The sequence below is a fragment of the Chiloscyllium plagiosum genome, unplaced genomic scaffold, assembly GCF_037043375.1.
Source record: "Chiloscyllium plagiosum isolate Xiang-an unplaced genomic scaffold, Cpla_swu_hap1 HiC_scaffold_1, whole genome shotgun sequence".
Taxonomy (NCBI): domain Eukaryota; kingdom Metazoa; phylum Chordata; class Chondrichthyes; order Orectolobiformes; family Hemiscylliidae; genus Chiloscyllium; species Chiloscyllium plagiosum.
In genome coordinates this window covers 97362309-97387079 of record NW_028270139.1, presented here as the reverse complement: position 1 = coordinate 97387079, position 24771 = coordinate 97362309, and the positions used below count along the sequence as shown (strand labels likewise).

Here is a 24771-nt window from a genome sequence, read left to right as displayed (position 1 = left end):
ATGGATCTTAACTGTCCATACCTTCCGGCTGCTCTACCCATGGCATAACTTCAGCCAATCAGAGTTAACTTGCCAACCAATCAATGCCACTTATCTCCTGCAGTATAAATTGTTGTGATGATTGATGTATAGCATTCTTTCACATGTTGGTCCTGATGAATGCAAGACAAAGAGCTTTGGTACATGTCTCTCTTTTCTATGCTATTCTGTGACACACTGAGTGACATTGCCTTCAAATAAAAAACGTTAAGATAAAAACTGAAGAAATAACAAATCACATTCATGAACAACTACAACATATTGGAATTCCAATTCTCTCAGATTTTATTACAAATCCTACTGGAGCAGAAATCCTATGAGGACCATTGAATTAGTCATAGAGTCAAAGAGGTCTATAGCAGAGAAAAGGGGTTGTTTAACTCAGTTGGCTGGTTGGTTATGTAACACTGCTGAAAATGTGTTGCTGGAAAAGCGCAGCAGGTCAGGCAGCATCCAGGGAACAGGAGAATCGACGTTTCGGGCATAAGCCCTTCAGAGTAATGCCCCCAGCATGAGTTCAGTTCCCAGACCAACTGAGGTTGGGAAGGAGCAATGGTCCGAAAGCTAGTGCTTTCAATTAAACCTGTTGGACTATAACCTGGTGTTGTGTGATTTTTAACTTTATACACCCCAGTCCAACACCAGCATCTCCAAATCATAATTAAAGTTGCTTCTTCTTCTCAATGTCTCCCTCACCTGAGGTGTTGTGATCTTCAGCCTAAACCACCCTGAGTATATTACCTCTCTCTAATGGGAGAGAGGCTCTGTGCTTTGTAGGATTATGGCATTTTATCGTTGCTACATCAAAGTAAAAGGGAGTAAAAAACACCAGGAAGAAAGAAAAACTTAATTTTTTATATTTTACATCAAAATTCCCGATGTGTGCTCCCAGCTGGTGCAAATCTGCAGTGAAAACACAAAAATGTATAAGATTTATTCAAAACAAGGTATTAAGTCAAATCTGAAGCAATTCTTCAACTTAAAACAAGTTGTAATATTAAGACAGCAATTTAGTCATGATGGTGATAAATTCTTCAAAATGCCTAACCAAGACATGAACTTACAGACGGATAGAGGGCACAAAACCTTGAACAGTTTCTGATGATGTTTGGCTGGAGTTTTTCAAGCATGTTTTCAAGTAATTTGACCAGAGGACCAGAGGAATCTAACTGCCTTTTAGCAGTCACCAAATTGGGTTCTAATTATCCTATGTTCAAACTCTGTTTCAGTGTTAACTTACAATTACTTGCCTTTCATTTTATGCAAAATGAAAGACTTAAAGTTTGTCCCTTGCTAAAATGAAATTAGTTATATTGAAAGGGATTGGATTTTATAGTTTGGTTATATTTTGGTAATTTCTGTTTTGAAAACTCTCTGGGTGGTCAGCATTTATCAGTAGTCCTTAATTTCAAAGCAAAATAGCTCAGCTTGGATTGACAGCTAATTTTCATTTCACTTTGAAATTTTCATTCATAACTGTGTGGCCATAAATCTGTATGTAGCACTCTTCAGTGCAGATGCAGTGATTATTTTTATTTGATTGTAATGGTGATCCTGTCTGTGTATTTAAAGCCCATTAATATTCTCAATGAGGATAGAGATTCCTAAAATATGGATTATTGATCAGGCATTGAAATTTGCAATTGCAGTTGGAAAGAAGCCTTTAAAAATGCTTTAGCTGACAGTGCTAGTCTCAGTTCTCAAGGTTGATACATTTTAATTGTTGGAGAAGATAACTTAGTCATTTCATTTGTTTTAGGTAAAACCTAAAGAATGAACTTCAATTCATATAATACCTTACATGCTCTTAAGATACATTGCGGAGACTATAAATTACACTCGAAGAGCAATCACTCGATCCAAATAGAAAAATACAGCAACCAATTTGTGCACACTTGTCCTGCAGAGACCAAATGAGATAAGTGACCAGTTTATGTTTTTTCTTAGGCTCAGATGAGTATTGGCCACATGCCGAATCCAGTATTACTTGGTATCATTCATGCCATCTTTTAGAGATGCTATCTTTAATTTCCAACCAATAGATTTTAAGCACTCCATCCACACTAAAATGCCAGTTTCGATTATAGTACCAGAAAACAACTATATTTTCAGCAAGGTTGGAGGGTCAGATTTCGGGTGGCGCCAGAATCTGCTGGAATTCTACCCTAGTGTATCTGCTGAGGCGTTGAGGTGGATGTATAATGAATTTGCCTTCTTCAGAGGTGATATTTCTGAAAGGGGAAGGATTCGAGGACCTCAGTCATCCAACAGCCCATGAATCTCTTTTGTTCACTATGTAGGGAATGTTACACTGAATATAAGCTTATGGAGGGGTGGGGGCAGGTAACTGAGCTGTATAGGTTGCTAATATGTGGGTCAGAATAAGAACAATTATATAGGTTTCATTTTTGTCCTCGATAAGATAGACTTGGGGACTGCTCCATTCACCTGCCCATTGGAGTGGACAACAATGGCAGATCACCAGAGGGCAACAAAATCTGTGAAACAAAACAGCTAGGGATGAAGTATCAGCAGATCAAGAGCTAAGAACTTGTATTTCTAACAAAGCGAAAATAAACGAATATGCTCATTAGGATCTCATGAGACTAACCATAATAACAAAGGCTAATCTATCGGTGGTAATCCATTGTAGGTAATGGAAAACTGATCCTTGTTGGGGATGTGCCACTTTTTTCACTCCTTTTGAGTGGATACCCAGGTAAAGAAACTGGTAATAGCTTAAAAAGGCATTAGTTTATTGATCACTGTGAACTTGATGGGATTCTTTAAATGTGAAACAGGAAAACCTTCCTGTATTAACAAGAGATCATTTTCAATACAAAACTCTGTTTCCTGTGGCGGAGAAGTTCTGACTGCATCAACAGGGGTTAAACAGCATGCAGCAAGGTCTGGACAATATCCAGCCTTGGCCCGAAAAGTAGCAAATGCCAGGCAAAAACCACATCTAACAGAGACAATATAAGCATAGTCCCTTGACATTCAGTAGTATTGCTATCACTAAATTCCCCCATTGTCAAAATCCTGGGGGTTGCCATTGATCAGAAATTGAACTGGACTAGCCATCTCGATAGTGTGAATAAAAGAGAAGGTCAAGAAGCAAGGAATACTGTGGTGAATAACTCACCTCTTGATTCCCCAAACCTGTTCACAATCTGCAAGGCACAAGTCATTTGCCTGGATGAATGCAGCTCCAACAAGACTCAAGAAGCTTGATACTATTCAGGATAAAGCAGCCTGCTTAATTGGCATCAAATCCATAAGCATCCACTCCCTTCGCCATCAACATTCAGTCGCAGCAGTGTGTACTATCTACAAGATGCACTGCAGAAATTAACCAAATATCCTAAGACAGCACCTTCAAAATCCATGGCCACTACATTTGAAAGGATAAGGGCAGCAAATACATGGTAACACCCCCAACTGCAGGTTCTCCACCAAGGCAGTCACCATCCTGACTTGAAAATATATTACTGATCCTTCATTATTGCTGCGTCAACATCCTGGAATTCCCTTCCTGATGTCTGTTATACCCTCTCCCACTCATCTTTCTAACATATGGAAAGAGCACTGATAAATGCCTGGAGTCTTAGGAATTTCAATGGGGGATGGGGACATGGGAGTAGTCCCACTCTGCCATAGTTTCAGTTATGGAATACAGTTAATAAACTTGCATGTCCTTGTCTTTTAATCATGATATAGGATTTTTGCCTGCACTTTCTATCTTAGAGCCAGAAGTGTTACTAACTGAGCCAAATTTTATTGCTTTGATATTGTGATTGATTTCTTCCGATCTCTTTGCATGCGGCAGAACTAGCTTCTTAGAGTCTGCTGTATGATGGATGTATCTGCAAGACAGTTTCAGTGCAGTTAAGTGCTGTCATCAAATTAAATTAGATTGCTTTCATAAGAATCACATTTGATTTGTTCTCATGAGCATGGATCTGCATGAGTAATCCAAACAAAGAATTGCCAGGAACCAATCCTAATCACTTCCATGTTGTTGTACATTATAGGACTGGACTTCAAAGTAATTTATTGCATGCACTCTTTAGACATTAATGACAGACAGATAAATACATTTTATATATAAAGAACTTTTTTTGGCAAGGTGATACAGTTAGAGGACATGTAAATATAACATCCTTTGTTCTAATGGAAGATCACTCATGCTTTGAAAGTATGTTTTCTGAATACTGAGAGTCTACTTCGACAAATTATTCTTGTTTGCCAGCATTTTCATGCTGAGAATTAATACAATAGACACAGGATAATAACTCAACATAAAACAGAAAAGTTTGAGTAAAACATGGAAAACACTACAATGACAACAGCAATGGGGCAGTAAATGTTTTGTTATCTGTTCCATTGATGATTTCAGTTCTCGTATCTGCAGAGAGAACATTTTATTTACAGCAGCTTTCTTTGTTCTCTTGTGAGTGTGCTTATTCACAAGGTGTAATCAGTTTCAAGCATTGTACTAATGTAGAAAAATAGAGTTTTGAATAGCAAATGCAATGCTACTGAATACCAAATAACTGTATGAACATCTCACTAATTGAATCATTAAGTTTTCTTTTATTGTATTAACAGCATGCATCGATAATGTTCTCTGTTTCTGATACATGTACATGTCAAAATTTTGCATATATCTACAATAGAAAAATAGTAATATAGGAACAGAAGTAGACTATTCAACCTGTAGTAAAACAAAGAACTGCAGATGTTTTAGATCTGAAATAAAAACAAATATTTCTGGAAAAACTCAGCAAGTCTGGCAACATCTATGTAGAGAAAGCAGGGTTAAGTTTTGAGTCCAGTGACCCTTCTTCAGATCATTGAGTTGACTGACCGTTTAATGGCTTCACCATTTAATTTGATCCTGGCTTGATCATCCTTTTATCCACACTATTCCCATAACCCTTTACACCATTGATAAAAGAATTATGAACTTCTTTGTTAATGTACTAAAAGATTGAAATATTAAAATCCTCTGAGGTAGCTAGTGCATTCCAAAGATTTGCAATCTTCTGAGTAAAATATTTTCTCCACCTCTTGCTCCAAAGTAGTAACACCTGAATTTTTCAATTGTTGCCATGGTTCTAGATTCCCCCATCCATCGAAACACACTAACTGCATCTACCTTCTCTGTCCCCTTATGTATTCAGAATTTAGGAAGCCAGAAAGGAAATTTGCAAACAGAACCTCAAAATTGTTAATTTCTGAAATACTCTTGGTATTACATACAAGTCAATATAGAAATAAAAGGGTAGAATTTAGGAAGCCATGAATGCATGGCTTGTTGAGATCATTTAGGCGGCACGGTGGCCCAGTGGTTAGCACTGCTGCCTCACAGCGCCTGTAGACCCGGGTTCAATTCCCGACTCAGGCGACTGACTGTGTGGAGTTTGCACATTCTCCCCGTGTCTGCGTGGGTTTCCTCCGGGTGCTCCGGTTTCCTCCCACAGTCCAAAGATGTGCGGGTCAGGTGAATTGGCCATGCTAAATTGCCCGTAGTGATAGGTTAAAGGGGTAAAGGTAGGGGTATGGGTGGGTTGCGCTTCGGCGGGTCGGTGTGGACTTGTTGGGCCGAAGGGCCTGTTTCCACACTGTAAGTAATCTAATCTAATCTAATCTAATCTAATTTAGCTTTTTTTAACATTGGACCAGTGCTCGGAAATAAGTACATGTCAGAGCACTTGCAACTAAACAGTTCCGGGAGCAGTTTCCTTACAAGATGATTTGATAGTGCAATTAGAAAGGATTTAAACTAATTTGACAAGGGTGTGGAAACCAGGAGATAATACTGGAGAGGAGTGCCAAAATGTGTACAATACATACATAGAAAAGCAAATAATACTCGGATAAGAAATAGTAGGATATTAGATAGAATAAAAAAGAGAGTATAAAGTTGCAATTCAGATTACTGAGCATGTATGTGAATATGTGGAAGATGGTAAATAAGATTGTTGAGATGCAGACACAAGTGGCGAAATGGAAATATGAAGTAGTGTTAATGGAGCCCTGACTCAGAGAAGAGCAGGATTATACATTAAATCTTTTTGGATGCAAGGTGTTCAGGAAAGATGGGAAAGGAAGAAAAGGAGGAGGGGTGATGGTATTGATTAAGGAGAGTATTGTAGTTCTGGAGAGGGAACATGTCCCAGAGAGGTCAAGAACAGAATCTCATTGGCTATAGCTAAAAAACAAAAAGGTGCAATTGCATTGTTTGTATAATCTGGAATTCCTGTCCTGGGGAGTCTTGCAAACCTCTCATCAGCCAGATGTACCCATGTCTAGGAAGCATCACCGGATGCAGAAATCTGAGCTCTGGGATTCCAAAGTTCCAACAAACCTGGTTTATGAGAAAGAGGTGAATCAAGTAAAACATGTGACAGTGATTGTTGTATCATAAGGGTTACAATGATGGTAGGTCAATCCTGAGCAACAATACTCAACTGGAGAACAGAGGACTACCATGGACCAAGAAGAGAGCTGGGCTGGATGGACTGGTAACAAAAGTTAATGTGGAATGAACTCTCGCTGAACAATGGGTGCCTTCAAATCAATGTTTTAGGTACACTCAATGTACATTCCTTCAGAAGAGAAATGTATCATAAATCCAGAGCTTCCTGGAAGTCATAGGAATTATAAATTAAATTAAGATATCAGGCAGTAAATACAGTTGAAAACCAAGCAGAATGCATGAAGTTCAGAGGGGATGTCAGAAACAGAAGCGTAATGTGATGTAATACTAGCAACTAACATAAAGGATAATCCTTTATAAGCACACCATTATTAAAAGATAAAAACCGGAGAAGTTAGGCTAATTAGGAACCAAAGAGGGAATGTACACATGCAAGCAAAAAGCATGGTTGAGGTGTAAAATGAATACTTTGCATTTGTCTTTACTGGAGGTTGGCCAACGTGGTACCACTATTTAGGAAAGGTGGTAAGCGAAAGCCAGGGATCTATAGACTGGTGAGCCTGACATCGGTGGCGGGCAAGTTGTTGGAGTGAATCATGAGGGACAGGATTTATATGTATTTGGAAAGGCAAGGACTGATTATGGATAGTTAGCATGGCTTTGGGTGTGGAAAATCATGTCTCACAAACTTGATTGAGTTTTCTGAAGAAGTAACAAAGAGGATTGATAAGGGCAGAGCGGTGGACATGATCTATATGAACTTCAACAAGGCGTTCAACAATGATCCCCAGGGGAGACTGGGGATCTTAACAAAAGCATGCTGACTCTTCCAAATTAACTCAGATATTTCCAGGTGATGATTAATTCCAGCCCAAACAATTGCCAACAAAAGTTTCCCCCAAATTGAAATTAAACTGCCTGGTTCGTAATTGCTGGGTTGATCTTTACAAACATTTTTTGAACAAAGGTTAAATGCTTGCAATTCTCCAATCAACCAATAGCACCTATGGATCCAAAAAAAGATAAAATAGATTCATAACAGTCATTGAGATCTTATGGAATACAGGGAGAACTAGCCAGTTGGATACAAAACTGGCTCAAAGGTAGAAAACAGAGGTGGTGGTGGAGGGTTGCTTTTCAGACTGGAGGCCTGTGACCACAAGGATCGGTGCTGGGTCCACAACCTTTTGTCATTTATATAAATGATTTGGATGTGAGCGTAAGAGTTTTAGCTAGTACATTTGCAGGCGACATAAAAATTAGAGATGTAGTGGATAGTGGATACCTCAGATTACAACTAGATCTTGATCAGATAGGCCAATGGGCTGAGGAGTGGAAGATGGAGTTTAAGTTAAATAAATGGGAGGTGCTGCATTTTGGAAAAGCAAACGATAGCAGGACTCATACAGTTAATGGTAAGGTCCTAGGGACTTTGCTGAAAAAAGAGATCTTGGAGTGCAGGTTCATAGCTCCTTGAAAATAGAGTTGCAGGTAGATAGGATAGTGAAGAAGGCGTTTGTATGCTTTCCTTTATTGGTCAGTGCGTTGAGTATAGGAGTTGGGAGGTCATGTTGTGGCTGTACAGGACATTGATTAGGCCACTTTTGGAATATTGTGTGCATTTCTGGTCTCCTTCCTATTAGAAGGATGTTGTGAAACCTGAAAGGTTTCAGAAAAGATTTACAAGGATGTTGCCAGGGTTGGAGAATTTGAGCTATAGGGAGAAGTTGAATAGGCTGAGACTGTTTTCCCTGGGGAGTCGGAAGCTGAGGGGTAACCTTATAGAGGTTTACAAATACTGAGGGGCATGAATAGGATAAATAGACAAAGTCTCTTTCCTGGATTGGGGGAGTCCAGAACTAGAGGGCATAGATTTAGGGTGAGAGGGGAAAGATATAAAAGAGACCTAAGGGCAACTTTTTCACGCAGAGGGTGGTACATATATTGAATGAGCTGCCAGAGGAAGTGGTGGAGGCTGGTACAATTACAACATTTAAAAGGCATCTGGATGGGTACATGACTAGGAAGGGTTTGGAGGGCTATGGGCCAACTGCTGGCAAATGGGACTAGATTAGGTCAGGATATCTCATCAGCATAGACAAGTTGGATTGAATGGTCTGTTTCCGTGCTATACATCTCTATGACTGTTATGACTCTATTTTATTTTTCCCTGGATTCATAGGTGCCGTTGGATGATTGGAGAATTGCGAGCATTTAACCCTTGTTCAAAAGTGGTTGTAAAGATTAACCCAGCAATTACAAACCAGGCAGTTTAATTTCAGTTTGGGGGAAACATTTGTTGTCAATTGTTTGGGCTGGAAGTAAGCGTCACCTGGAAATATGTGGGTTGATTTGGAAGAGTCAGCATACATTTGTTCAGGGAAGATCATGCCTATCCAATTTGCAGGGGTGTTTTTGAAGAGGTCACAGAGTAGATTGATGGAGGAAAGATGATTGATGTCATGTACACAGTCTTCCAAAGGTGCTCAATGCAGTGCCATACAGCAGACTTGTGAGGAAAATTATATGTCATGGAATAAAAAGGACAGTTCCAACATGGATATAAATTGGCTAAGTTATAGGAAACAAAGAGGAATGGTTAATTGGCACTTTTCAGAGTGGAGTGGAGTTCTCCAGCGATTGGTTTGAGGATCTTTGCTTTTATATATATCTTGGTGTTCATGGGACGATTTCAATGTTTGCAATGACACCAAACCTTGGAGGGTTGTAAAGTGCCGAGGACATTTTCGAACTTCAAAGGGCATTGATGGAATGGTGGAATGGGCAGATTGGTGCAGGTGAAGTTCAGTGCATTGAAGCGAGAGGTGATACAGTTCAGTGCAAAGAACGTAGAGAGACTGTATAAAATAAAGGGTACTATTCTAAAAATGGTTCAGATAATGTGACAGCATTGAGGCATTGTCACTCAGCTAATAATCCAGAGATCCAGGGAATGTACTGTGGATCCAAATTCAAATCCCACTCTAGCAGATGGTGGAATTTGAATTCGATAAAATCTTCTGTCTCTTAATGGTGATCGTTAAGTCATTATCAATTGTTGTAACACATATCCATTTCACTAATGACCTTCAGGGAAGAAAAACTGTCATTCTACATTTGAAATGATCCTGTTTCACTTTGATGTTAGAAAAGCTTTCAGAAATCTTAAGTGGAATTTTCCCCAAACATTGAACAAAGTTGGAAAGTTGGCAAAATCATGAGATCAGAAGTGAGGAGTTCCTTGACTTCAAGAGCAAAATATTGTTCAACCAAGTATTGAATGGCAAAATGAAATTCTCACTAGTGAGCATCAAAATGCCAATTTTCATGCAAAACATCCTCATTATTATATCTTGTTACCTAATTGGTATGCAGTTTCCCATTCTCCTACTCATCGGATAGAAACCAGATGGACGACAATTCTTGACGTGGAAAGTCAGAGCAGTAACCTGTGATTCCGGTTTATCTGCCCCTCTGGATCTCAAGCATTCATCAGCATCTTACATCACACTCTATTCCATACAGCAGAACCTCTAGGTTCTTGTCAGCATATGAGGGTGTCAATTACTCACTGTCCAACATGTCCAGGAGAAGGGAAACAAACTGTGCAGGGCAGCTGTGGACACCCATCATATGACGGTGGCTTTAAAGATGGTGCCACAACTCAGAATACTGGCAGTTCCTGGCTGCGGCCAATACTTCCGCCAATGGTGAACGGGAAAATATAACAGGTAGTGTACCGTAGGAACATAGTACATAACTAATACGGCGAGTTTGGGAAGGTAGCATGAGAAAACCCGTTCAGGGTCACAGAGAGAAATCCTCCATGAAACTCACTGTAAATGACATTTTGGTCATGACTCAGGACACTTGGGAAAAGTGCATCAGGGAAAAGGGTCAGCTCTGGAGAACAGTCACTGGGACTGAAATGTTAATTCTGCTTTCTCTGCGCAGATGCTGCCTGAGCTGATGAATTTTTCCAGAATTCCTGATTTTGTTTCTATTTTCCAGCATCCACATTTCTTTGTTTTTCTTTTGAGAAGATTTTGGTGATTAAAGAAAGCCAGCATGGATTTATTAATGACAAATTGTGCAGAACTAACTTTAATGTGGGAACATAGCCAGTAAATGAGAGTAATGCTATTGAAATTGTGCACATGCACCTCCAAAACACAATTGGTAAAATACCACATAACATTTGTGAGCAAAGTTAGAGCTGATTGAATGAGAAGAATAAGAGCAACATTATGATGAAATTGGTTGACTGGTAAGAAACAGAAATTAATGGCCAGTGGTAGCTTTACACTGGAATAAAGTTTGTAGAAGTATTATGAACCCTGCTCTTTGTAATTTGAATTAATGACTTAGATCTTTGTTTAGGATACAATTTCAAAACTTAATGACAACATAAAATTTTGAAATACTGTGCACTATAAGAAGGGTGATGTAGAACTTCAAAACTGCATCGACAAATTGGTGTAAGTTGCAGATGATATTCAATGTAGAGAAGTGTGAGATGAATTATTAGGAAGATTATGGACAGCCAATATAAAGTAAAGGATAGAGCTCTAAGTGAGGTACAATGGTAGAGAGATGCAAATGGGATTGTGATTGTTATAAATTAAGGTATTAAATACAAAAGGATGGAAGTTATATTAAACATACATAAATCACAGGATTGGCCTTAACTGCATTCTGGGTACACTTCAGCGAGGAAAAATTCTGAAAAGATTTGCAAGAGTGATTCCAGGGAACAGAACCCTCATTCATGTGGACGGATTAAAGAAATTGAGACTGTTTTCCTTGGAGAAGAGACATTAAGAGGCGATTTGGTGTAGGCATTAAAAACTATGAGGGTCTGAACAGAGTAGAAGAGGTGAAGTAGAGTCATAGAATCATAGAGATGTACAGCATGGAAACAGACCATTTGTTCCAACCCGTCCATGCCGACCAGATATCCCAACCCACCCGGCCCATATCCCTCCAAACCCTTCCTATTCATATACCCATCCAAATGCCTTTTAAATGTGACAATTGTACCAGCCTCCAGCACTTCCTCTGGCAGTTCATTCCATACACGTACCACCCTCTGTGTGAAAAGTTGCCACATAGGTCTCTTTTACATCTTTCCCCTCTCACCGTAATGGTTCCAATTTGTGGAAGTATCATATATCTGAGGACGGATATATAAGGTAGTTGTAAAATAAAGCAATGGTACTGTGTAGCAAAACTTCTTATGCTGTGAGTGATAAAGGGAGTAATTTGATGTGGAGAACAATGGGGAGCCTTTCAATAGGACTGGCACTTGTTAATGTTGGGGCCTTCTGTTGGGCAGAGTTTGTCAATCTGGAAGGATCAGCCCACCCCCAAGCCCAAGCCTGACCCAGCTCTGAGTGCAGAATTCCGTGGTTCCCCTCTTTCCACCTCTGCTATCAGCATCAGAAAGAGGCCTTAATTGGTGACTTCTAAGCCTCGTAAGCAGGCAGCCAGTCTTAACCTTCTCTACTCCTGATGTAGTGCAAATTGGGAAGGCAGAGAGCTCTCTATGCTTCCTGCTCCCTCCCTCTAGTCTCCACTCCATTCTGGCCCCCAGGACTGTGGACACAGTCATTAAATTCTACCCGTTGATTTAGCATAAAAGATTAACATCACATGACATAGAATCAGAAGCAGGCCATTCAGTCCAATGAGTTTGCTCTGCCATTCAATCAAATCATGGCTGATCTGATTATCCTTAATTCAACTTTGCTGCCCTTTCCCCATAAGCCTTGATACCTTTACTGATTAAAATCTGTCTCTTTCAGCATTGAACATCCAGTAATCCAGCCTTGACAGCCTTCTGCAGTAGAGTGCTACAGATTCACAACCATCTGAGAGAAGAAATTCCTCCTCAGCTTTGTCTTAAATGGGAAGTCCCTTCAATTGAGCAGGTCCTCTGGTCCTAGACTCTCAGATGGGGAAAACAACCTCTCCACATCTTCCCTGTCAAGTTCCCTGAGAAATGTATATGTTTCAATAAGGTCACTTCTAATTTACCTGAACCTCAATGAGGACCAAACAGGCCTAACGTATTTAACCTCTCCTTCTAAAACAGTCTATCCAAGGATACCATTCGGGGAATAATAATTTTTACATCTTTTATTCAAATGCAAAGCATCTCCATATACTTGACCTCCAACTGCTTCAAGCACAATTTCCTTATTTTATAACTCCAGAAATGAGAAGGCTAATTATTTGAGAACTGTCTGTTTTCAGCTGGCAAGACCTCAAGTCAGGTTCTGAGTGCTCTTTGGGAATGTTCTAATCAAGATATTTGATGCTAGAAAGGATTAGTTATGATATATTGTAGCACCTCTGTGTTTTAGCAGATGAAGACTGAAAAACAGACAGCTTCTAGCTTTCTGAATGGACTCTGGTGCCTGGAGTGGTTTGACTCTGGAGTGGTCTGCTTTCCAATGGAATAGTAGGATAGTTATCACCGATGTACACTAACCAGTCATACAGCCTGGCTCACCCATAACAGATGCTTCAATCCTAAGGATTTGGGGAAAGGTCTTTCATTCTTCCATTTAGACCAGTCATCCAGGCCCATTGATTTGGCTTCCACTACGCTGCATTTAATTTTGCCATGTTTCTGTACATTTAACTAAAGTAAAAATAATTTGCAATGTTTTCTCTTCTACGTGGATTTATTTTATTGTTTTCTTTCCCTACAGGTATATTGCAACTGGCCAGATCATTTAATGTTGATGTGAAAAATCCTTTGGTATTTACTGGTTCCCAAGAAGATATGTTTGGATATACTGTTAAGCAGTTTGAAAATGATGAAGGGAAATGGTAAGCAGTGCTTGCTTTTTAACAATTTTAGAATCTATTCTACTTTTGAAAAAATAGAGGTTCCAAATATTGGCACTGTTTGAAGTAATGGGGAGATAGGCACAATAACATGCGCTTAACCAACAGCACCCACCTGCAGTGGCATTGTATAGGTATACTGACCTGCCTGGATAACGTGATCATCTCTTTCACATAACGTTCTGGTGCTTTAAGTACTTCATAACACTCCAGGAGTCACTGAGCAAGATACCAGTAGCCATATGCATGATATAAGGAATTCATTCATGAGTCATTTCAGTGCATCAGACACCCATCATTGGATTACTAGTCCAAGGTATATTAAAATGGCAATGTGTTGCATCTTTCAAAAATTATTCTTTCACATAACATAGAAGTCACTGTTTGGATGATAATTTGTTGCCCATCACTAATTACCTTTGAGAAGTTGGCATTGAGAGACCCTCTGAACTGCTGCTGTCTATTGGGTGCGAGGTCAAACCAATGCTGTCAGAAAGGGACTACTGCAATATTGATCCAGTCACAAGAACAACAATAAAATTCCAAGTTACGGGAGTGTGCACTTTGGAGAGAAACTTGAAGCTCTCATACATTTGCGGCCCTTGTCTTTTTACTGCATGGACTGAATTATTTGCAATGCATATTTTTCATGTTGTCTCATACAACTAATGGTTTGAAATATTGTAGTACTGTACCAAAACATTGCACACTTGATAACTGCAAGCCCTTTCTTCCCCTCTGCGGTGTCAGTAATTTTGTTTTATTCCTGCCTATATGAAAGAAAACATCTGTCAGACACTGTTGATGCAGAATTAATACGTCCTGTTGTTTTGTCTCTGATCCACAGATAATCAAACAAGACTTAAATTTTAATTAATACCGCTTTAAAATACATAGCAAACTTGGCATGTTAAGAAGAAAACACGTGGAATAAATAATTACTTACCACCCCTATCCTATGCTGTAATTATTACACAACCCAATGAGCTGTCTGCATTTTTATTTGATTTTTCAATCTTTCATTAAAGCTAAAGGCCTGTTGTGCAACATTCTATGTCTGTAAGATACTCCCCACAAAAGAAGCACTTTATAAAAAAGTAGACTACAAATTTGAGAGAAGGGACAGGGTGTGGGGGTTGCTAAGGAGTGAAGATACAAAGGAGGAAACAAAATCGGAGTCAGGTTTTAAAATAAAGCTATTGATAAGGCAATCGCTGCTCACCATTATTGCTACTTAAATTGAACTGTATAATCAAACATCTACACATGTGCAATTAAATGTGGGAGAGAAATGTGTAGGGTGCCATAGAAGACAGTATTGCAGTCCTCACCAATAGTCCTGATACTGAAATGAATCAAACAGCACAACTCTGTGACAATTGCTTATTTGTATTGAGTTAAAAATGCCTGGTAAAGTTAAAGATGGTCCATTCAGAACAAAATGTGTATTTAATGGTGTGTTAAAAGATGACAACTGCTGAGCAACTTCTCTATTCTGGAAATTTAACTTGACAAATATGATGCACCATTTCCTCAGAAGAATGTGGGTGTTGAAAATTTAAAATATTCCTATTTTTCTGTACATCTCTTCTTTCCTTAATCCCACCTGACTTTCCCAATCTTTATTTCACAACCTTAATTTATTTTAGCTGATTTATGCATTCTACTTTATCCTTCCTGGTTTGATTTGATTTGATTTCAGACACAGAGATACAGTGATAAATGTTGTTTTGTGTGCTATGCAGGCAGATTGTACCATATAAAGTGCATCAGGGTAGCAGAACAGAGTGCAGAATATAGTGTTACAGCTGTAGAGAAGGTGCAGAGGGAGTTAATGGAAGCAACAGGGTCTTTTGTCTGTTGACAGGACAGTCAGTGAAAGGCCAACATCACCTCCTTATGGAAGGCTTGCCATATGAAATGTCACTCAGGCTCTTAAACAGCCAGCAACAGGGCTTTAGCTGCCGCCATGCAGAAGGTCTGGTGCTGTTCTGGTTGCACACTATAGGAAGGAGATGGAGGCTTTGTTAAAAACCACACAACACCAGGTTATAATCCAACAGGTTTATTTGGAAATACTAGCTTTCGGAGCACTGCTCCTTCATCAGCTGTGGAACAGGACCATAAGAAACAGAATTTATAGTAAAAGATTACAGTGTCATGCAACTGAAATGATATATTGAACAAACCTAGTTTGCTGTTAAGTCTTACATCTTTTAGAATGGGTTGCAAGTTGCATTAATATGTATTAATATGTATTAATGAATATGTGTACAGTTCTGGTCTCCAAATTTGAGGAAGGATATTCTGGCTATTCAGGGAGTGCAGCGTAAGTTCACGAGGTCAATTCCTGGAATGGCGGGACTACCTTATGCTGAAAGACTGGAGCGACTGGGCTTGTATACCCTTGAGTTTAGAAGTCTGAGAGGGGATCTGATTGAGACATATAAGATTATTAAAGGATTGGACACTCTGGAGGCAGGAAACATGTTTCCGCTGATGGGTGAGTACCGAACCAGAGGTCACAGCTTAAAAATACCGGGTAGACCATTTAGGACAGAGATGAGGAGAAACTTCTTCACCCAGAGAGTGGTGGCTGTGTGGAATGCTCTGCCCCAGAGGGCAGTGGAGGTCCAGTATCTGGAGTCACTTAAGAAAGAGTTGGATAGAGCTCTCAAGGATAGTGGAATCAAGGGTTATGGAGATAAGGCAGGAACAGGATACTGATTAAGGATGATCAGCCATGATCATATTGACTGGTGGTGCAGGCTCGAAGGGCAGAATGGCCTACTCCTGCACCTATTGTCTATTGTATATCCCAGAACTTATTTTAAGACACATTCACAAGATAACTTTAGGTTTCATAAAATAAAGTGACATCTCAGCTCAGACAATGCATTAAAGGTGTGAGGTTAGAGTCTGTCTGTATCCCAGTCTTGAGTCAGGCTGGTTCTATTCCCAAAGTATAATTTACAAAATATTACATGTATTGCCTGCCTGCAGATTATGCATTTTTTAAGAAAAATGGAATGCTTCTGCAAATGCAAATTCACCTCACAGACCTACATGTGTGTGTATATGCATGAGAGAGAGAATGTGAGTGTGTGCATGGGAGTGTGAGTGCGCGTGAGAGAGTGTGTGTTCGCGTGTGTGCATGCTTAGTAAAGTGTGTGTTTGAGTGTGATGGAATATAAGCCTGTGAGAAGGTGTATACGTGGTTGTGAGTGTGGGTGGTGTATGTGTGTGTGTGTATATGAGATAGAGAGTATGTGTATGAGAGAGGGCCTGCATGAGTATGTGTGTCTATTGTAGTGTGGCATGAACCCAAGGTGCCAGTTGAGGCCATCCCCATGGGTACCAAACTTGGCTATTAGCCTCTGCCCAGGCACTCTGTGTTGTTGCATATCCCAAAGTCTGCCTTAGAGGATGGTCACCCGAAGATCTGAAGCCGAATGTCCCTGACTGTTGAATGTTCTCTGACTGGGAGGGAACACTCTTGTCTGGCGATTGTTTGATGTGTCCATTCATCCGTATTCATAACGTCTGCCTCGTCTCACCAATGTGCCATGCTTCGGAGAATCCTTGCCTGTAATGTATGAGATAAACAACGCTGGCCGAGTCATATAAATACCTGTTGCATACACAGGTGGTGTTCCCACAGGTAATGATTGTATCCATGTCAACACTCTGACATGTCTTGCAGAGCTTGCCATGACAGGGTTGTATAGTGTTGTGGTCAATGTTGTCCTGAAGGCTGCGCAGTTTGCTGCGAACACTGGTCTGTCTAAGGTTTGGTGGTTATTTAAAGTCAAGAAATGGAGGCACAGGGAAGGTCATGGTGGCTTTGGACCGGGTGCAAACAAGGTTCACTAGATTGTCACCTGGATTGGAGAGTATTAGCAGAAGGAGAGGTTGGACAAACTTGGATTGTTTGCACTAGAGCAAAGGAGGCTGAGGGGTGACCTGATAGAAATATGTAAAGTTATGGGAGATCTGGTTGGGTGGGGATAGTTGGTGTCTTTTTCCCAAGGTAGAAATGTCAAATATCATGGGCATAGGTTTAAGGTGAGAGTGGGAAAGTTTAAAGATGATGTGCGAGACAATTTTTATTACACAGTGGGTGGTAGGTACCCGGAATGTGCAACCAAGGAAAGTTTGATTTGATTTATTATTGTCAAATGTACCTAGGTACAGTGAAAAGTTTGTTTTACATACAGTACAGGCAGATCATAGCATACAAAGTACGTTAGGGTAATCGAACAGAGCGAGGAATACAATACTAAGACAGCAAAGAACGTGCACAAAGAGCAAGATCAATATGAAGTCTGAAATCTGAGAGGTTCATTCAGAAGTCTAATAACGACGGGAAAGAAGCTGTTCTTGAATCTTTTGGTACGTGTGTTTAAGCTTTTGTATCTTCTGCCTTATGGAAGAAGTTGGAAGAGATTATAACCGGAATGGGAGGGGTCTTTGAGTATGTTGACTGCCTTCCTGAGGCAATGAGAAGTGTAGATGGTGTCAATGGATGGAAGGTTGGCTTGCATGATGGACTGAGCTGTGCTTACAACTCTCTGTCGCTTCTTATGGTCCTGGGCAGAGCAGTTTCCCATACTAGTGCATGATGCATCCAGATAGCAGGGTTCCTATGGAGCATCATACCTTAGTATTGCAAATGCCAAGGGAGTAGTGGCTATTGGTTGTTATGTAAAACTGTCCATGTTCACATTCCATCTGACTAAATGCCCTTGTCACCAAACATGCCAGTAGAGGGCAATGAATTACCCTGTGTGTATCATTGAAGAGCCTTATTTGTTGTATTATCAATAATGACAATTCCAAAAGATGCCATTGTGGATTAGACACTGGATTAAAATAAGCCTATACTCCAAAAACAGCAAAATACCATGGACAGCTGTCATTGAGGTGAATAATGTATGCAGGTTCTTCATTGCTGATTGAAAACCGGTCCTGTGGAGATTTTGAAAGCATGGAAGGAGTCAGTAAAGTAGGGATATTTTGTGTGAAAGTTTGGGGGACAAGAATACAGCTGTTGAAGGATGAAAAATGGAAAAAAAAAAGTGGTGAAGACTTCATATTTCTGTGTGGTATTGAGGCCCCCCAGAAAAACTGGAGTCAGTGGGTATCAGGGGGAAAATTCTACACTGGGTGGAATCATACTTGGCACATGGGAAGCTGCTTGTGGTTGTTGGAGGTCAATCATCTCAGCTCCATTACATGTCTTGTAGGAGTTCCTTGGGGCAGTGTCTTAGGGCCAATCCCCTTCAGCTGCTTCATCAATGACCCTCCCTCCATCATTAGGTCAGAAGTGAGGATATTCGCTGATGATTGCACAATGTTTAGCATCATTCACGACTCCTCAGATACTGAAGTAGTCCATGTTCAAATGTTGCAAACCTGGGCAATATACAGGCTTGGGCTGACAAGTGACATATGGCATTCATGTCACACGAATGCCAGACAATGACCATCTCCAATGAGGGAGAACCTACTCATCATCCCTTGACATTCAATGGTGTTACTATCACTGAATGCCCTACTGTCAATATCCTGTGGGTCACAATTGATCAAAAACTCAACTAGACTTGGCATATAAACACAATGGCTACAAGAGCAGGTCAGAGGCTAGGAATACTGCAGTGAGTAACTCATCTCCCGACTCCCCAAAACCTGTCCATCATCTACAAGGCACAAGTCAGGAGTGCAATTGAGTACTCCCCACTTGCCTGGATGGGTGCAACTCCAACAACACTCAAGAAGCTTGACACCATCCACAACAAACCAACCTGCTTAATTTGAACCACATCCACTTCCTACATTATTGATACTCAGTTGCAGCAATGTCTACTATCTGCAAGATACACTGCAGAAAGTCATCAAGACTCCTCAGACTGCACCTCCCAAACCTACAATGACTACCATCTAGAAGGGCACAGCTAACAAATACGTGGAAACATGCACCATGCACCATCCAGGCCATGCACCATCCAGACTTTGAATTATGTTGCTGTTCCTTCAGTGTTGCTGTGTCAAAAGCCTTGAATTCCCTCCCTAATGGCATTGTGGATCTACCTACAAAACATGGACTTGCTGCAGTTTAAGAAGGCAGCTCACCACTACCTTCTCAAGGAGAATGTGGTATGAGCAACAAATGCTGGCCCAGCCAGTGATTCCCACGTTCCATTAATGGATTAATAAAAGCTTCTGCACAAAAAAGTTGCAAACCAGGTATTGGACAACACTGCAGCTCATAAAGCTGATGTCCACCATGTAATCCATATTACCCATATCACTTCTTGTACTATACTTCAAGATGCACAGGACTTATGAAATAGTCCTGAAATGTAAAATTGCTTAATTGTTTTAATTAGGTAAACTACAAGTCAAAATCACCATTGTATTTACTTATTGAGCAAAATAGTGTCCTCAAATGAGATTCAAGTGGCCTTCATTCTGACAGTGGTCTTTTTGGATCTAAACAACTTTCAAACATATCTGTTCCATTTTCTGATGACTTCATCCATTGCCACATTTTGTAGCATGAGAGTAACACATTAATTTTGGAAGCTCAAGGTATCTGGTGGCCCAATACAGTCCCCTGATCCTCAGTGAAGTTGTTTGCTATTAGCTAAGATTGCACTCTTTAATGTTTCTTCATTGGGGATATTGTTAATACGTTGCCATGCAAACAAAAAGCATTGTGCCTGTAATGTGTCAAATGTCATATATTTGTTCATTGTAGCTCTTTGTGCTGGATTTTCCAGGGAGCGAAAAGCTAATGCCACTGGGCACCTTTTTTTTTAATGAAATGAAAGAATGCAGTACTTCTGGCAGGAGATTCTGATCAGTGCTTCTCCAGAGATACAGAACTGTCCTGCCACTCGGGTAGGACCATTTTAGTGTAGAACAGTCAGGATAGGCAAACTGTGCCACCATTTTTCACAGTAGTTAGCTGCCATTCTGGCAGTACCATTCTGGCAGTGAGGAGGGGCGTAGGTTCCAAGAGGATGGGGAATGTCTTTGCTGAGCAGGGGTGAGGAAGTGGGTGATGTCGCATCAGGGTCTGGGGGCCGCTTTTGGAATATTGCACGCAGTTCTGGTCTCTTGAAACTTGAAAGGGTTCAGCAAAGATTTACAAGGACGTTGGAGGGTTTGACCTGTAGGTTGAATAGGCTGGGGCTATTTTCCCTGCATTAGCGCAATCTGAGGGGTGACCTTATACAGGTTTATAAAAATACCTGAACCATCCTCTGGTTACTTCATCCATTGTCACATTTTATAGCAAAAGAGTAATAGATAACAAAGCATCTGCGCCCAGTACAATCCCAATCCTCAGTGAATTTGTTTATATTTCTTTACTATTAGCTGAGATTGTATGCTGAAACCTTTCCTCAGTGGGGACTTCGTTAAGACATCTCCATTCAAAAAAATCATATCTGTTCTTCAATCCCAGCACATATTTTAAAAATCCTGCATATTACTGTTTCCTAATCATCATCTACATCAATAAGCTTGGGGTGGAAACTAGCTCCCACATTCTAAAATATGGTGGGTTAATTCTAACTGCCTTTTGAAAACTCTATAGAGATAGGAATCAGTACGTAGTTGGGAAACATGCCATTTATGAGACCAAACTCTCTCCTTGGAAATAAGTACTCCTCTGTTCTCAAATGCCAACAGAGTTCAAATCCATTATGATTCGAACATTTGTGAGAAGCCTGCAACCAGGGGCACTCAGATCAGAACGGCGACTACTTTCATCTGAAAGTCAATAACTATCCCATGGAAACAGCAAATTGCTTCCACAATGTTTAGAGCTGCATTCAGGTTCCTGTGTTTGATTGTCCAAGAGCTTTGTTTTCACCCTCATACACAATATTCAAATTCTTCTGTTACATCATGGATCTGGGACAAATTATTAGACAGTGAAAGTTTGCAGATGACAACAAAATTGGATGTATAGTGGACAGTGAAGAGGGTTATTTAAGATTACAAAAGGATCTTGATCAATTGGGTCAATGGGCTGAGGAGTGGCAGACTGAGTTTATAGAGTTATAGGGGTCTACAGCATGGAAATGTTTAATTTGGATAAAAGTGAGATATTGCATTTTGGTAAAACAAACAAAGACAGGACTTAAATAATTAATGGTACTGTTGTAGAACAGAGAGACTTCGGGGGTTCAGGTACATAATTCTTTGAAATTTGCATCACAGGTAGACAGAGTGGTTAAAAGTGCATTTAGCATGCTTGCCTTCATTGCTCAGACCTTTGAGTATAGGAATTGGGACATCATGTTGAGGTTGAACAGTACGTTAATGAGGCCTCTTCTGGATTAGTATGTAGTTCTGGATATTATTAAGCTGGAGAGGGTTCAGAAAAGATTTACCAAGCTGTTGCTGGGAATGGAGGGTTTGAGATATAAAAGTAGACTGGAAAGGCTGGGACTTTTTCACTGGAGCATGGGAAGTTGAGGGTTGACCTTATTGAGGTTTATAAAATCATGAAGGACATGATAAGAGTCTTTTCTCTCGGATGTGGGAGTACAAAACTACGGGCATATTTTTAAAGTGAGAGGAGAAGGATTTATAAAGGACATGAGGGGCATAGAAGGTGAACTACAAGAGAAAGTGGTGGATGCAGCTACAGTTACAGCATTTAAAGGACATTTTGATAAGTTCATGAATAGAAAAGGTCTGGAGGGCTATGGGCCAAGTGCAGGCAAGTTGGACTAGTTTGGGAACATGGTCGGCATGGACTGGTTGGACCGAAGAGTTTGTTTCCATGCTGCATGGTTCAATGACTCGACCACTATAACTGATTAATTTCCAGAGTTTAGGTGGCATCCATAGAGTGCACTTAACTTTTCTATACTCAGCCATATGTTGGTATCACTTAGGGTGAATTGAATTGCTTGAAGACTAGCACCTTTGATGCTGGGAACCTCTGGAGGAGGCTGAGATGGATAATCGACTCTGCACTTCGGGCTGAACAAGGATGTAAATCATCAGCTGTGCCTTTTCAAAAAAACAGATCATTCTGGAGAAACACTGTGGGTCTGACAGTATCTGCACAGTGAAAGCTGAGTTGATGTTCAAGTCTAGTGACCTTTCATCAGAACTGGACTCAAAATATTAACTTTATTATCTCTGTACAGATGCTGCCAGACTATTGTGCTTTTCCAGCACTGTTTTTGTTTCAGATTTCCAGCATCCCAGTTCTTTGTGTTTATTTTAGCTTGAACTTTTTTCACTGATTCACTGGTCTGTCCTATCATTAAGGATGGGGATATTTGTGAACCCTTCTCTTCTTGAAGTTGTTTAACTGTTCACCACCATTCACTATGGAAATGGCAGGAATCCATCTGTAATGGCATCACATGGCTCTGTCTATTACATTTTACTTCCCTGTGCAAATGGTCCTGTGTTATAGCTTTGGCAGGTTCACACCTCATTTAAGACATGCCTGGTGCTGCACTTGGTGTGCTCTCCTGCACTCTTTGTTGACCCAGGGATGATCTCCCGGTTTGATGGTAATGGTAGAGTGGAGAATATGCCAGGCTATGAGATGACATATTCTGGCTGAATACAGTTCTTCTGCTGCTGATGTTCCATAGACTTGTGCCTTTAAGTTGCTGGATCCGTTGGAAGTCTGTTCTGTTCAACACGGTGATAGTGCCGCACAACAGAGGAGTTTGTCCTTAATGTGAAGATGGGATTTTATTCTAGATAATGAGTTTACAGCAGTTTACCAATACTGTGAAAGGTAAATTGGTGAGGATAATGTCAAGTAGGTTTTTCCCTCTAGCTGGTTTCCTCACCACCTTCCACAGGTCAAGTCTGCAGCTATGTCCTTTAGGCTTCGACCAGATCAATCAGCAGTGATGCAACCAAATCACTCTTGTTCATGGACATTTAAGTCAGAATACATTCTGTGCCCTTGCCACTCTCAAGGCTTCTTCTAATTGATGTTCAACACTTCATGCACCACCACCCTTGAACACCACCCCTCCCAACACAACAAAGACAGAATCCCCCCTCGTCCTCACCTTCCACCCCACCAACCTCCATATGCAACACATCATCCTCCACCACTTCCACCATCTCCAAACGGACCCCACCACCAGAGATACATTCCCCAACCCCACCACATCAGCATTTCGAAAAGACCATTCCCTCAGTGACTCCCTTGTCAGGTCCACACCCCCCCCCCACAAGCCCACACCCCACTCCTGGCACCTTTCCCTGCCACCGCACCCACACCACTCCCCTCACCTCCGTCCAAGGCCCCAAGGGATCCTTCCACATCCATCAGAAATTTACTTGTACCTCTATCAATATCATCTACTGCATCCGTTGCACCCGGTGTGTTTTCCTCTACATCGGGGAGACAGGATGCCTTCTTGTAGATCATTTCCGCAGTCACCAAACCCACCGCCCCATGGCTGAACACTTCAACTCCCCCTCCCACTCCATCAAGGACATGCAGGTCCTGGGCCTCCTCCACCCCCCAAACCGTTTACCACCCCACGCCTGGAGGAGGAACGCCTCATATTCTACCTTGGAACCCTGCAACCACACGAGATAAATGTGGATTTTAACAGTTCCCTCATTTCCCCTCCCAGACATTATGCCAGGACCAAGCTTCCAACTCGGCTCCGCCATTCGGAGCTGTCCACACGCCTGTCTCTGACCTATCACCTTCTCTCTCACCTTCAACCACCTTTCTCAGCTGCCTCCCCCAACCCCACCCCCCTTCCACTTATCTCACAGCCTGACCCACGAGCCTAATTTCTGATGAAGATTTATGCCTGAAACGTCGATCCTCCTGCTCCTCGAATGCTGCCTGACCTGCTGTGCTTTTCTAGCACCACACTCTCGACTCTGATCTCCAGCATCTGCAGGACTCACTTTCTCCTACTTCGTTTCAGAGAATAGTTAAGAGTCAACCATATTGCTGTATGTCTGGAGTCAAATGTAGGCCAGGCTAGTTAAGAATGGCAGATTGCTTTCTCTAAAGGACATTAGTGAGCCAAATGGATTTTTAGAACAATCAGTAATGGTTACAAGATCACAAGCTCTTTAATTCCAGATTTTCATTAAATTCAACTTTTACCGGCTGCCATGCATTTTGAACCCAAGTCCTGGTGAATAGTCACCAGACTTGAAACGTTAACTCTGCTTTCTTCCAACTGATGCTGCCAGACCTACTGAATTTCTCCAGAATTTCTGTTTTTGTCCTCATATTATTAGCTTGGGTATCCAACTACTGTGTGATGTCCTCACCAAGCTGAGGTGTTATGCACCTGTGAACCTTGTTGCTCACTGACAGATTCTCACCTCTACTTATTCAAGCGGCAGTTATTTTAACTCTTCCAAACTGTTGCCCAGGCTGTGTTTAGTACTCTTAAATAAAG

At 40.9% G+C, this 24771-nt stretch overlaps 1 protein-coding gene across 3 annotated transcripts in view; it reads left to right on the top strand.

The window, feature by feature from the left end:
- Positions 1-24771, top strand: part of itga1 (integrin, alpha 1) — a 235270-nt gene that overhangs the window by 11856 nt on the left and 198643 nt on the right. For all 3 annotated transcript variants that reach the window (XM_043688299.2, XM_087989320.1, XM_087989321.1), the window contains exon 2: positions 13201-13321. In XM_043688299.2, coding sequence (XP_043544234.2) covers positions 13201-13321 — 121 coding nt within the window. The remainder of the gene's footprint in view (positions 1-13200; positions 13322-24771) is intronic.